Raw genomic sequence first — 16,415 nt, 5'->3', positions numbered from 1 at the left:
AATTCTTAAATCGAAAGCATGATCTGATTAATAATGTTATTGAATAAATAAAATAAATTTGAATTACACTGATGTTATTGATTTAACATTATTTTTTTCTCAGTGCATTAGTAATTATTATGTAATAAAATAATTAATTTTATGTATTATTATTATTCAATAATAAGAAATACGCAAACGGACGAATGTAAATGAAATTGGACATCTAACTAGCGGATGCTTTTCTCGTATCAGACATCAGAACGTCTATTAGATTAGATATCTGTACTTATATCCATCATGACCCAATGTTTAATCGTCTTTGACCCAGAATAATAAAAAACACTTTCTTCGAGCCGAAATGATAATATAGATGTTAAATGATAGGTTTGATAATAATTATATGTAGAGACACTGAAATATAGAAAATATGCAATCTGACTTTTTAAAATTTTTCCGAATTATGAATTTTTGCAAAATTTAGAATGTAAGAAATTGTGTTTTCTTCAGAGAGAGAGAGACACACTCTGAAGACAATACAAACAAAATTCTTTTTGCTAAATGAGCGCAAAATTTCTTTTTATGAATTTGATAATAATTAATGTTAGTTATTATATAATTTTTTTATTACATTTGCCCAATACCGGTGGGCTGGCTAGGCGCAGACGTAGATAATACATAAACTACAAAACAGATAGAGAATGAGAAAATGAAAATGGGATTCAGAAACTAATCCTAAGAAAATTTTTATATATATTAAATTTAAATTTCATCAGTCATAATTATTATATCAATTTAAATATGTGCGTTTATATGCTGCTTTTATTTATATAAAATATACACACACACACATACACATGTGTATATATATATATATATATATATATATATATATATATATTTACATATATATATATATTTACATATATATATGTAAACAACATTTTTACATATATTAATATTTTGCTATTAAAACAACATTTGCGAAATAAATGTTCACAAATTATTTATAATCCTTTAAATTTTAATTATATAATAGTAATTTACATATTTGCTGGATGTTTCGTGATGTTAAAATATATATCTCATATAACGTATATCTCAATCTATTTATTAAAATGCAGTGTACAATAGCATGCTATATCTACAATAAAAACAACGAGGAAATATTCATATTTTAAAATTCGAGAAAGATAATAAATATTACGATAAAGATAAACATGAATATTTGCTAATAAATTAATTATTTCTTTGGCGTGAAATGGATGCATATTTCTTCGCTTGGTCGGAAAATAATAGTAGCCTCGTATTCAACTGCATCTGGCTTTTTTACACTTTTTATTCTCCACTTTCTTAGAATAGCTGTTAACATTGTTTTCTCTTCGAGTAAAGCAAATTTCTGGCCGATGCAGTTTCTTGGTCCGGCGCTAAATGGAATGTAGGCACACGGATTTCTGTGTTTTGAATTTTCCGGAAGAAAGCGATCAGGATCGAACTTTTTTGGATCTGGCCAAACTTCCGGATTTAAATGCACTAATACAATTGCCAGAAGAACTGTAATACCTTTTGGGAGCGTATAATCACCTAAAAAAAAATATTATTGGCTGTATTTCGTTCCCTTCTCACACTTATCATAAAATTATCATAAAATTTTATGTTAATAATATATATATATATATGTAATTGGTTTTGCAGTAAAAAAATTATACTTTCGTAATCCATATAAAAATTGACACTTTTATGTAAAATCCACAACATATATTGTTAAATCTACAACATATAATCTGTATGTGATAATAATTCTATTGAAATAAGAATATCTATTATGTAAAGGTATTTTTTTGAAGAATTTAAAACATGCGGCATAAATGATAAATAAAATTTTATACTATTATTTTATTATTTTTTGAATTTTGTCGCAAATTAAAGACTTTAATTTAAAGCAGATTTTTAACTCATTGATCTTTTGTTGTATTTATTTAGTTTCTAATAAATAAAAAATGATACTTGTCTCAATAGAAATATATTATCTTCATTTTGTAATTGAAAGTATAGTTTAATAATAATAAATTTTACAAATTTACAAATTAATATGAATATCTTAAGAGTTTTCCTTTATCTTAATATTAATAAAAATAAAGTCTTATACCCATTTTTACATCTTCTGCTAATTTTCTTGTGATTATGGGTACACTTGGATATATTCTGAGAGTTTCCTTTATGACCCTATCGAGGTATTTTAATTGCGACAGTTCCTTTATGGTAGCTGGTGTTTCTGAATCTTTGAAAATTTCATCGAGTTCTTCATGAACTTTTTCTTGATGCTCTAGATTATTGCCCAAAAGAAAGAGCGTCCAAGTTATCGCAACCGCAGTTGTGTCGTGACCCTATATCATTATATAATCTTACTATTTTATATATCATTATATGTATATTCTTACTATTTTATAACACTCATTTGTAATTAAATTATAACACCTGATAAGAAAGAGTTTCGATTTTAATTTCAAAGATTTTTTCTCTTACCTCGAACATGAATGTATCGACTTGCGCCCGCAATTCATCATCGGTTAACGGAGCTTCATCCTTCTCATTCTGATCTAGTAATAAATCCAAAAAAGCTTTCCTCTTCCGCTTGGCTAATAAAACAAAATTTCATAAGAATATTTCAAAAATTTACACCAGCTTAGAACATATGTATATGTATAATTATAATTTTATAATCACTTATATCAAGTTCATCATTTTCACTTTCCGTTTTGGTAAAACTGTTTTGCGATTGTCGTGTAATCTTTTTCTTACGTATTACCTGAAATTTAATTCTTTTGTAAATTTGATGGATTCATCTGAACAAGGAAAAAAAATAGATTTAATAATTAATTTAATATAATTCTGCCGATATCTTAATACATCGTTAGTGTTGTTTTTCTTGCGCGTACCTCTCCTGTAAACTTATGGATTATATTAATCACTGATTTATATTCTTTTCCTTGAGACACTAAATTGTAGAGCCAATCTGGCCAAAGCCATGGTCGATAGAATCGCTCTACAATTAATTCCGAACTTCTAAAAATATGATTAAAACGTCAAACCTACATGATAGCATATTTATATTATTATGTTTATGAATTAATTATAAAATATGTTATTAATTATTAGAAAATTTTCTTAATAAGTCAGTAATGTTGTCAATTATTATATTTTATTATTAATAAATTAACTTATAACTCATGATTTTTCGAACCTATGTATCATAGCAGTATACTTGGTTTCCTCTTCTTGAGCATGTACATCCACACCCATTGCCGTTTCTGCAAAATAATAACTTAATGAATTTATTAACTCATAAATCTCTCAAAGTATTCTACCACTGCTTGTTCCAAAAAAGAAATGAAATTTATATTTATAATTATCAAAATTTAATGTTAAAATAAATTAATCTCTTTTTCTAATAAACATATTTAACCGTTGTTTTAATAGAAAAATAAATGAATAAATAAGCAATCAACTTATTATTACAATGAATGAATTTATCGATTTAATAAAATTAAAATTTAGTACTTGACAAGTCTTTATTCATATCCTAGCTTTTAGTTCAATTAATAGCTTCCTACTTAGTTTTAGTTAGCTTCCTACTACAGCATATATTAATGAAACTCTTTTATGTTCAAAAGAAATATTATACATATTATAATAATAAGATATATATATATATATATATATTTATTTATTTATTTATTACCACATATAACATCGAGAGCAGCATTATTAGCGAAAGGAAAAATATCGATAGCCTTCTCTGGATTCTTTGCTATCTCCTTCTCGAGACATTTTATCAAGATTTCTGCTTTTTCGGACATAACCACGGCAAACTGATCTAATATACTAAAATGGAACGTTGGCCCGATCAACTTTCTATCATGGAACCATTGTTTTCCTGTGAAAAATAGTGTCGAACAGTACATTTATTTATTAAAAATATCATATGCCAGATATACGCATACATATTTGTAAATAAGTAAAAATGAAAATATATATTATTATATTATTATGGGTTTTCTTATTTCGTTATTTATCTTTTTTGCATCTCGCCAGTGAATATTTATAATCTCGGATAAGAAAAATTGCACAACTTAGTAATGTTAATGAAGCTTGCCAATTTGAATAATTAATATTAACATAAATTCAGTCACATAAATTACATAAATAATTGGAGATATGGATGTGAGAAAAAATGTGTTTTCTTTTTTTTATCAAGATATACATATATACAAATTTACATAGTAGTATTAGAGTAAAATTTTACTTTTTCGTCTCTTAGTTTTTTTCGTATTTTTAGTTTATTTAAAATCTTTTTGAGAATAATCATACATCAAAAATGCATAATATAATATAAATTCGAATTACTTTTCATGTTTAACTAGATATTAAAAATATTCTATGAAAAATAGATAGAAAAAGATTATGGATTTACCTGTAGAAGTTAGAAGTCCTTTGCCTAACCAAGATTCCGTCAATTCATATGGATGTCCTTTCTTGATATTTACTGTGCTAGGCATAATAATCTATGAAAATAAATTTAAAAATAATGGAACCGTTTAATAATTTATCATTTATTATATTATTGTATATAAAATGTTTTTTCTTGAAATTTTTAATTTCTTTTAGAAACAGCTTCGTATGTAAAAAATTTGTATATTCAATTCTTTTTGTTATTCAATAATGTTTTTCTCGATGTATCATTAGATTAAGAAACATTCTATATAATATTTTAAAGATATAACTGATAATTGAGATTAGATTGCTAAAGGGACATTAACTTGAAAATTTAATTTTGACTTGAACTATCTTTCTCGAAAGACATAATAAAGACATAACAGATACAAAGATTCATTAAGTTAGTTTTTAGATAACAGTGCTAAAAATATCAAAGAAATTGATAATGCCTAAATTGCTAAAAAAATCAAAGAAATTGATAATGCCAGTAAAATAAAAGACAAATAAAATAGATGCATGCATTATTTCTTAGTCTAATAACAAATTTTCTATTTAATACAGGTAGTCTTGATTCATATTTTTAGCACTGTTATCTAAAAACTAACTTAATGTATCTTTGTATCTCTTATAGAAAAAAAAGTATGTATGCTGAGTCAGTGTACAGTTATATAATAATATTTTATTATACATTAAAAACTAACTTAATGAACTTTGGTATCTCTTATGTAAAAAGAAAAGTATACTGAGTCAGCGTACATTATGATGATATTTTCTTATACATATATATACATCTATAGCAAATTTTGACCTGTTATTACATAAACAGTGACACAGAATACGACACACACACACACACATATGCACACACGCACGCACACAAACAATTGTTTCACTGAAATGAACATATTATTACAAATAAAAATATACATATAATGAACAAATAAATATACATATAATGAACATATTATTTTCTATTTTACAATCATCAAAATAATAAATAGGAAAATCATATACTAGAAATAGATTATTTTCAATTGCAGATCCATATTTTAAAATAAATATTTAGTAAAAAAAATTTTTTTTATTATAAAGAAAAAAAATTTTGTTATAATATTAAATAATTCATTATAATAGCAATTTAACTATTTTTAATATGTATGCAATTGTATCAATTATGTCACTAATAACTGAGAAAATTTATTTTCTCCGTATAAATATATTGTGAAATTTTTTAATAATAATTGTATTATTTAATATTAATATAACATAATATTTAATAAAGCATTTATAAAAATTTACTCTATTGCAAGTAGTTTCACTTTCTCTCAATAACAAATTATCATGTATTTATAGATTTATCATTACAAAAAATGTAATAACTGATATTTTTAGAAAGATACTTTTTACTCTTACTTCTAATAATTCAGGTTTATAGAGATTAATGAATGGATTCATGCCTATCCAATATACGAAAATTCCTTCTTTATATTGAAGCATACGTTGTATAAACCATTGTATTCGTTCTGTAAAGCATATAATCAGATTTAGTATTAATTTTTATTTTTATACTGATTATTTACATATTACACTAATCTAAAATAAATGACGAGTATCAAATGTGTGTTGTTTCAAATTTTTTTGGTAAAAATATATAAATGATATCTATCAAAACATAAAAACAATCTTATTTATAAAGTTCTTTACCATAATTTGTCAGTTTTAATAATTCAAATGTCACGCCAAAAGGAAATCTGCCACATACAGGAATGTTTTTGAGTTTTCGTCGAAGAATATATTGATGATATGATGTCGATATAATTGTGGGGATTATTAAAACAACAAATAGGGTGCATATTATTAAAGAGATTAAGTCCATTTTCGTCACCTGTAATATGTTGAATAGTTTAAGTTATGAATATGTATAAATATATAAATTATTATTTTTTTAAATAGATTCACATTGGAATTCATATACATTGACAAAGATATCATTAACATGATTATATCATTATTATTTAATTTATCATTATTATTATATTTATTTTTTACCTAACCGAGAGTATTTATTAAAAATGCATTATTGATGATATCATGACGATTAGTATATAAATTTCATATTATGTACAGTTACATTTTTAAATTGATATTCGCACTTTACTGATATCAAGACGGTTAGTATATAAATATATATCATTGCACAAACTCGAATATAAAATCAATATCAATGAGAATCTTTCCGTTAATATTTTAACTCTTTCAAACATGGAATTTACGTTTCTTGGAAAGAGAGATTTACGAAAACCGCAATAAATTGTTTATATTCCATTTCTTTATCGTATTTCAATAATATTCTTAAAAAATTTTATTGCTTAATTGTAATAATAATAATTTTTGTTTTTTTAACGATATTGAATCTTATTTTAACGATATATTAAGTATTACTTAATTATTTGCTATATTTTTATATAATACGCTTAATTTGAAAAAATCAAGACAATGAAAAAAAACATTTCACCATAAAATATTCGTTCTTTTTTTAATGAGTTTTTTATTAAATCATATTTTAACTATGCACAACTTACTTTGTGTTTTTAAAAAAATAAAAAACAAAATATAAATCTCAAGTATATGATAATAATATGAGAAATAATAAGATTTCGATACTTACTATCGCAGCACTTAATATTGAATCAATAATATGTGGTCAAAATATTTGATACTCATAGCAGATATCGTTTCACAATTAATCACAATTTATTAAGCTTTATATAAATATAATGTAATTAAATACAAAAAGATAATCGAAGAAAAGAGAACGAAAGAGAATAGAATACCTTTCTAGAAAAAAAAAGAATCTTATAAAGAATTTTTTTAAAGCAAAAGATTATAAGTCTGTACTTCTTTTTAGCTCAAGATCTAAGAGGAAACTAATACTGTGTGTTTATACAAACGTTATGTCAGTATTATATTTTCTATGTTATTACGCATTCTTATTACGCAAGTGTTTTTTGCTTTTGCGCACTTGATCCCGTAATATATAAACATTTACAATGTAATGTATAAAATTATATTTATTTTGAGATTATGTATAAATTATATTTATTATTTTGAGATTAAAATTATATTTATTATTTTGAGATTATGTATAAATTATATTTATTTTGATTAAATTACATTCTCTTTGTGATTGTCTGAAACATTTCTACATATGTAAAAAAATAGTGTATTGTAAACTGATCTTTTATTTATAACAATGAGATGCAAAATATATCAATCTGATTTAAATATAGTATATGTAAAAGATAATGTTTTTAACGAGAAACTAGACTATGACCTCAGCTTCGTCAATAGCTAATAAATCGGATATATTTTGAGATTAATAAATTTAATTATTGCTCAAATTTTTTAAATATTGCTCAAAATCTGACTTTTAAAAATTTTTTAAATTAATTATTAATTTTATATCTTAAAAAACTAAAAATGCTTTAGTCAATGTCAAATTTATAAATCTTGAAATAAATATTTTATTCTCGACGTAATTTTCTATTTAAATATATCATTAATTTTTGTAGATTGTTATGACAACTATTTTACACAATTTTTTTTAATACAGCAATTTTTTATTAAAATCATTTTTTGTAAAATAGTTTTATACAATAATGTTTTACTACTGAGATGACTCGACTTCTTTTTTTTACCTTCTTTTGAAAACGTAATTTTTTTAGGATTGAAATTGTACGACTCGAAATATAAAGAATGTTTTGTGCGAAAACGAATGTCGTATCATTTTCATATTTTTTTTTTCGCTTTGCCCATATGTGTTATAAAATTTTAATAGTTACAATTAAAATCTATTAATAAACTTTTTTTGTATGTAAAGCATAAAAGTAGGAACAATGGCAATTTATGATTTCTGTTAACAACAAAAAACAACGTAAAAACGAAGAGAATGGAAATCTGATTAAATTATAAGTGTATTTTTTGAGTAGAATACAAATTCGACATTAAAGAAATTATTTTTGTCACACATAGCCAACGCATTTCTATTTATATAAAATGGAAAAGGAGCGATAAATATCTATGGTCTACGGTCTCGGTAACTTTCTTCATGTTACATAAATATTATTATAATATTATTATAATTAATAATAAATATTATTATAATTCTGATAAATCTCAATAGAAGAACTCCAATATTCAGGTTTATCTCTTACGACTAATTATTTAATACTTATTGATCTTTTTGGAGAGTAGAGATTTTTATTCATAAGAAAAAATGGACGAAGCTAAAAAATTAGAAAAGATTGAATTTAAAGTTTCTGCACCAGACAGAGTTATTTTATACGGAAAATCTTTGGCAATATATGGTAAACATATTATAGCGAGCGGAATAGATCTTCGTATCACGCTCAAATTCCACCAACTATCTCTAGAGTCAAAAATCATTAAGATAGAATTTCCTGATGTCCATATATCGTTAGACATATCTTTACAAATGATTGCAAACTTCATTTCCGACGAGAATTTTAATTTAGTTATCGATGTTTCTATTCTGTTCTTTAGAGACACGTGCAATGTTTTATCACCTTAAACGGTCGGTATTGCACATTCTTGTTTTTATCTTTAGTTTTATGAGAGTAAGATTTCGTAACAAAGGTCAACAGAAAAAAAAAATAAAACCATTTCGAATTATCTTTTGAGACATTGAAGTTAATATTACATCTTATTTAATTAATTATATTAAATTTGATGCAACGCAATCTATATAAAACAATAAAAATAGCATAGTTAAGTTTTTGCGGTAAAATTATAAAATGAAATAAAATTAAATGACATAATTCAATAAACAGTATTTGTGTATATATTGTGTATATACACATATTTTTTTATTTTTTCCGTATAAAATATTACATGCATGTACTTAAACATATTTACATGTATATATGCAAAAGTCGTGCATATTGTAAAATTGCTATATATGAAATATTATTTTAAATACAGTAAGATAATGACAATTTGTTCATAACATTGAAAGTAATGTATTATTTTTATAATTATGTCTGTTTTAATAATTTCTTATGAAAATATTGAGAAAATTTGACATTGAAGTTCATATTTAGAATTATGATTTCGAGGCATTTTTATTATATTTAGGAAAAATCAAAAACGATCGAAACGTATACAACAAGAAATTATAAACGTTATCTTGCGCGAGAACGAACGTTTCAAATTTTTATTGTCAGTAACTATTTTATTTGGTCTATGATAAGGATTCAATAGATGAAAATGTATCATTCCGATTTATATGAAACCTTGGGAAGAAGAAATCAATTACGATTAATCTGCTGATAAAGGAAGAGCAGAAAATCGAGAATTTGATTAAATATATTCCTTGTGTAAGTATATCAATTTGATAATAAGTATTGATGACGAATTTCTTTTTGTTATAAATCTGTAACTCATATTATACATTTGTGCAGAGTGATAAGGAGCGACAAATATATCATATCTTCGTCATATGAATACTTATGAATACATCTTACGTAGCAAATACATTTTGCATGGTTTTAATAAATAGAAGGCACGCAAATTTACTTTTCTGCGTTCTACTGTTGAACGATACTGTTTGCAACTTTCATTTCTTTGAAAAAGCAAATGTTCTTGTTCATAAAAAGGTTGATTGAATTTAAGATTTCCGCACCGGGTAGAATTATCTTAAGCGGAGAGTATGCAGCGATATATGGAAAAAACTTTGGGATGACCAATTTAAATCATCGTACTACGCTTAAATTCGCCGAATTAATTAAATATAAATTATTAAGAGACATTTGTAAGATAGAATTCCCTGATGTTGGTTTATCATTGAATTTACCTTTGGAATTAGTTAAAAATTTCCTCCATAATTATGATATTATTGGCACGAATAGTGTCCGCTTGTTTAAATATGTGCAGTACTTTATTACCGCCAACGGTATGTAGAGTACATATGAGCAAAGATTTAGTTTACAAATGTTTTTTGTCTCACTTTTTAATATCGTTCATCGAGAGCAACTCGATATAAGATCTTTTTGCGTATACGTGAAGACGGAAATACCGATGAACGCTGGTCTTGGCAGCACGACATCGTTCGCGGTATGTGTCGCGGCATGCTTTCTACATTGGTCGCGTCTACAGAGAGGTGATCATAATGAATTTAGTTTTGATGAATTACTACTAATTGGGACATCTGCCGTGGAATGCAGGAAACCTATATGTAACGTTAAGTATATAATGGACATTTCTGTATGTTTAAACAGTAACATAGCTGCAAGGTGTCAATTGCTTAACTACTTAGCTTACAATAGATCCTCTTTATTAACGCCAGAAAAGAGAATTCTTTTGATCGATTCGACTGTTTGCCAGAATAAGTACAAACAAATAGAATATGTGGCACAAATAAAACATTTACATCCCGAGATTATCGATCGCTATTTGGCTGCAATAGATGAAATATCAAATAATATTTCAACAAAGTTAGCATTAGATGATCAGTTCGATATATTACAGGTATATTTTTTTCACTTCTTTACAAGCGACAATATTACTTCGTTGTATAATGTTTTTGTGTAATATCATCTAAAAGATGTGCAAATATAATTATCCGATACAAATGCAGTATTGTTTTTTAATTTATATATTTTAATACTTTATAGAATTACATTCAAATGAATCAACATGTGCTATCTGAGTTAAATTTGTCGAATGAAAAATTGAATGATATTTCCGATATTGCATACGTTTATGGTTACGTGGGAAAACTTACAGGTATTGGTGAAAGGAAATTTGCATATATTTTGCTACGACCGGGTATTTCAGAAGAAGAAATTGGTAATATTTCCGCACACCTAGAGTCCAATTTTCCTGTTACGATAACTAGCATAAGTTGTGACGAAATAAGAATTGAGGATTAATATTAAATTTATCGATTTATAATTATATAAATAAATAAATAATAACAATAGCTAACAATAAATGTAAACAAAATTGTGGCGCAATTACTAATTCAAGTACTGTTTCAAAGAACAACATGCACTTTTGTTTAACATATTCTTTTATTTAAAGTTTGTTGTTTGTGATTGACACCGTATTAAATTACGAAGTTCAAAATGAGGACTAATTGAATATTCTAAAATATGTCGAATACGTCGATATTAGTTTCTTCTTTCGTATGCTATCCCTTTATTTCGAAAGTGCAAATTGAACAAAGATGTTGCCAAGATAATAATGCGAGGCGATAAAACATACCGCAGTCTTTTTCAGTTCGCAAATTAATAGATATACATAGGATTCATAATTCGTTTATAAATTACATAATGCTATTACTGAATAAAAAGTGGATCAATTAGTACTAGATTAGTACTAAATTATTTTTTTCGTAATAATTAATAAAGAATTAGTAAAATAGAATTCATGAAATAAAATTCATTTGATATTGTTTTTTAAGCGGATAATGTTCATAGCTGTACGGTTAATAATGCGCGTGACTATATTTTCTCTGCTGCGTAGTTTAAGGTTTTTCGACTCATTTTCCATTTTTTAACAAATAACAATGTTATGTAGTTCGTGAAAGCAAATTATAAAATACATTTTATATTTATGATCAATTATTATATATGATTTAATTTTAGACACATATAGATTGGTTATACATGTATTTATTATATTATTAATCCATAATAATAAAAGAGACCATTTTCGATATATTTTATCACTGTCCAATAAATATGACATATGAAAAGAGCTAATAAGCTCATAAAATGATAATAAGAAGCTTATTTTAATAAATTGCTAAAAAAAATTATCTATTTCTTTATTATTACTTAACACGGATTTAGTAAAACAACAGAAATCGCAATAGTGATAAAGTTTCGAATAAATATATGAATTATTTATATCTTATTATAAATTTATAATTTATAAATTTTTTAATATATTTAAAATCATAATTTATCATTATATATCAGTAACAATTATATATATATATATATATATAATTATATGAATAATTATATGTACATATATATTATCACAATTATACATATATATATGTATATATATGTATAAATATAATTATAAATACATGTATTATAAATTTATATAAAATATAATTATATAATTTATATAATTATAGATAATTAACAATATATAAATATAAATATTAATTATATATAAATATATAAAATATATAAATATATATTAATATGTGAATAATTTATTAATTATATAAGAATTAAAAAGCAATAGAAAATTTCGATTTTGCGATTTTTAATAATAATGCGTTCTGCAATAATATGGAAAATGACTATTTTGCTATGACATAAAATACTTTTATGTATTATTATAAGAAAATTAGAATTGTACAATAAATAGAGATAAAGAAAAAAATATTAATCACCTTTTTTTCATTTCTGTTTTCAGTTTTATATATTGAAAATTTATCTATTTTTTAAAATGTAAATAGAAAGAGGTAAAATTACATCCTGCTCCGTACCGTGATACGTATTATTGAGTGTTAAGCTTTATGTATGTACAAATGCGATCTGTAAAATAACAAACATAACGCTATTTATCATTTACATCAAAATTATATGATTAAGTACTAACAATATAGTTAAACCATGTAGTTTGAATAATGTAGGTAATGCATTTTCGATTATCTTTATCATTCATATTGATTAACAAAGTTAAAGTAAATTTTTATTTGTAATAGATATTGTGTGCATATATTGTAATATTGCTTAAATATCACGTACATTATGTCAATGCGAATGAGATAATTTTAATAAAAAATGATACATTTAATTATTTTCTGATTATTTACAAATATATATAAATATATTTACATATACGTTTGAATGACTTTTGATGAAAGCATTAAGAAACTTTAACATCGATATTAAAGTTCGGGCCTTGAAAACATTATTATTGTTGAAATAAAATCAGTCAGGACCGAGACGCATAGAGTGGTATAACATGAGAATACATTTCAAGTTTCCGCACTATGTAAAATGATGTTATGTGGAGAACACGTGATGATGTACGGAAAACATGTTGTGGCAACCAGTTTAGATCTTCGTACCACTCTTAAATTCGTTGAATTAATTGATGATCTAAGAAACATTATTAAGATTGAGTTCCCTGATGTAAACCTATCATTGAATTTATCTTTGAAATTAATTCTAAATTTCTTTTTTACTGATAATTTTCTTCCTCTGATTGAAGATATTGTATTGCATAAGCATGTGCAATATTTTATCACCTTAAACGCTTTATGGAGCGCATATGAGCAGAGATATAGTTTGCAAAATTTCTTTGCCTGTTTCTTTACATTGCTCATCAAGAGCAATTCGATATAAAATCTTTTCACGTGCGCTCGGCTACACAATTATGAATCAACGCTAATTTTGGCAGTTCGACATTGTTCGCGATATGTGTCGCGGCATGCTTTCAACATTGGTTCACATCTGCAGAAGGATACTCACAATGATTTTGATGATTAGCAATTAGAAGAATTCATATTATATGTTACGATCTGTGAAAAAATTGTAATATATATATACAATATAATATATAATATATAATTATATTAAACAAGTAAACAATATAATTCAAAATACAACTAATATTATCTTTTATAATACATCTTAATCTATGGATATATATATATATATATATATATATATATATATATATGTATATTGTGTGTAAAACTGCGACAATAAAAAACTAGATAAATTGTATCAATGCAATTTATATATTATTTGACAATTTGTTTGAGTCTAACATTGCAAATAATATATGATGTCAGATTATGTGAAAAAAGTAAATACATTTAGTATAATTCTTCTTTAAAAACTTCGACCTTGTCAATATTTTGGTTCGCATATTCGGAGCGCTTGCTTGAGAATTTCACGAGACAAAATCAGTCATAATCGAAACGCGGCTTGAACAACATCAAAACCTACCGGTAACGTCTTAAATAATTTGTGGCTTCTCTGTTTCTATGATAAATAATTTTAATAGTTTAATAGTAAATATATTGTATTCTCCAACTTGTGTGGAATCTTGGTAGAAGAAGCAAACATGAATTGTGACAGAGGATTCAGAAGATTTTAGTTCGCAGAGAATAAAAACAATTGGAAAGAATTAATATCCGATTGGATATTAATTCTTATAAGTAGATTCTTATAAATGGATTTTTCTTGCTTTGCATCGATATAATTCGATAATATATTAGTGACACGTTATTTTTGTTATCTAATTTTATTACATATCTGACGTTACGCTTCAACTTATATAAAACGAACAAATATTTTCAAATATTCGATGACCTCTTTTCAAATTGTATACATAAAAATACATTTTCTAATATCTATTTCTAAAAGTTGCAGATTAAAAATTTTATAATCAACGCTACATCGATCTTTCAACGAAGAAGAGATTTTGGCACGCAGAAAGTATGATTACATTCAAAATTTCAGCACCGGGTAGGATTATCTTATGCGGAGAGCATACGGTGATGTATGGAAAACAAGTTGTGGCGGCCAGCTTAGGTCTTCGTACCACGCTCAAATTCCGCCAACTACCTCTAGAGTCAGGAATGATTAAGATAGAATTCCCCCATGTCAATATGTCGTTAGACATACCTTTACAAATGATTGTAAACTTTACTTCCCGCGAAAATTATAATATTATAATCAGTAATTATATCCAATTCCTTGAAGAAGTGGGATATTTTATCACTTTCAACGGTTTATGGAGCACATATGAGCAGAGATTTAGCTTACAAATTTTCTTTTTTCTCCTATTGATTATCGCTCGAAAGGAAGAACTCGATATACAACCTTTCCGCGTACACTTGTCCACGGAATTAAAGATGAACGCTGATCTTGGCAGTTCGACGTCGTTCGCGACATGTCTCGCGGCGTGCTTTTTACATTGGTCGTGTCTACAGAAAGGTGACCACAATGGATTTACTCCGGAAGAATTGGAACGAATTTCGGCATACGTGATGTCCTCTGAGGAAGATATACAGAATTATGTGTTCAAGCAGGATCACATGGTGTGCACACACGGTCGTGTAATAGCATATCAATGTAGAGAACCGCTAGACGCCCAGAGTGAAATGATAAATACGCCACAAATGTATATTTTGCTGGTTGATGCAAATTTTAGCCAAAATAAGAGGCAACAAATAAAACAATTGGCCAAAAGGAAATATAAAGATGGCATCGCCACCAATGTTCTTTTAGACCAGATCGATTACATATCGAAAGAGGTTGTTGAAATACTCCGTAAGATCAGGGATCAGAAAACAAACACGAATTTACAATCATTATGTGATCTACAGGTGAGTCTTGTTTCATTTCATTGCGAATTATTTCGTTGTATAGTTTGATGCAATTATTTTTGCATTTATAATAATCTCGAATACATCATTATTCATAAATGGAAATTATGTTGTTTTTTTATTTAAATTTCTTAATGCTTTGCAGGCGAAATTGTCCTCGAATCAAAATTTGCTGCGTCAGTTGGATTTATCGCATTCGAATATCGATTTGATTTGTACAATTGCAGAATCTTGTGGATTCAGGGGAAAACTCACAGGAGATGGAGCTAGGAATGTAATAATTCTATTACCGCCGAATTATCATGCAGAAAACAATGATAAAGTATATAATCTTAAAAGGTGCTTGGGGGATGAAGATTTTTTTGGCGAAGTTGTTACAATATCTTGCACGGGAGTGCGACTTGACTAGATACATTAAAATTGCACATAAATAATTGCATAATCTGATTAATTAAATCTTAATAATTTAGCAAAAACAATGTAGTGAAATTATGAATGTTATAATATTATAATTATATTTTATAATCGAGGAAGGAAAAACAATACACAA

The 16,415-nt window shown here is 25.6% G+C and overlaps 2 protein-coding genes across 3 annotated transcripts; one reads left to right on the top strand and one right to left on the bottom strand.

Annotated features, from left to right (window-relative positions):
- Positions 1 to 1,069: 1,069 nt before the first annotated feature.
- Positions 1,070 to 7,249, bottom strand: LOC105250298 (cytochrome P450 4C1). Its single transcript, XM_025406742.1, has 11 exons — positions 7,145 to 7,249; positions 6,181 to 6,361; positions 5,890 to 5,999; positions 4,454 to 4,544; positions 3,722 to 3,916; positions 3,224 to 3,290; positions 2,919 to 3,045; positions 2,707 to 2,788; positions 2,506 to 2,618; positions 2,129 to 2,366; positions 1,070 to 1,563 (listed from the first exon to the last, which is right to left on the bottom strand). The coding sequence occupies exons 2-11, from the start codon at positions 6,350 to 6,352 to the stop codon at positions 1,223 to 1,225; spliced, it is 1,536 nt and encodes a 511-aa protein (XP_025262527.1). The 5' UTR covers positions 6,353 to 6,361; positions 7,145 to 7,249; the 3' UTR covers positions 1,070 to 1,222.
- Positions 7,250 to 14,405: 7,156 nt separating this feature from the next.
- LOC112637331 (mevalonate kinase-like) lies at positions 14,406 to 16,415 on the top strand. Of its 2 annotated transcripts, none has more exons than XM_025406775.1 (3): positions 14,406 to 14,482; positions 14,907 to 15,865; positions 16,011 to 16,415. In XM_025406775.1, the coding sequence occupies exons 2-3, from the start codon at positions 14,975 to 14,977 to the stop codon at positions 16,272 to 16,274; spliced, it is 1,155 nt and encodes a 384-aa protein (XP_025262560.1). In that variant the 5' UTR covers positions 14,406 to 14,482; positions 14,907 to 14,974; the 3' UTR covers positions 16,275 to 16,415. The 2 variants fall into 2 exon arrangements, with proteins under 2 accessions (XP_025262560.1, XP_025262559.1); XM_025406774.1 differs by having other exon boundaries at positions 14,407 to 14,482; positions 14,901 to 15,865; positions 16,011 to 16,414.

The sequence above is a fragment of the Camponotus floridanus genome, unplaced genomic scaffold (assembly GCF_003227725.1).
Source record: "Camponotus floridanus strain SB8 unplaced genomic scaffold, Cflo_v7.5 scaffold152, whole genome shotgun sequence".
NCBI classification, from domain to species: Eukaryota; Metazoa; Arthropoda; class Insecta; order Hymenoptera; family Formicidae; genus Camponotus; species Camponotus floridanus.
Note: the sequence above shows the minus strand (reverse complement) of the source record. Positions and strands in the feature narration are given on the sequence as shown.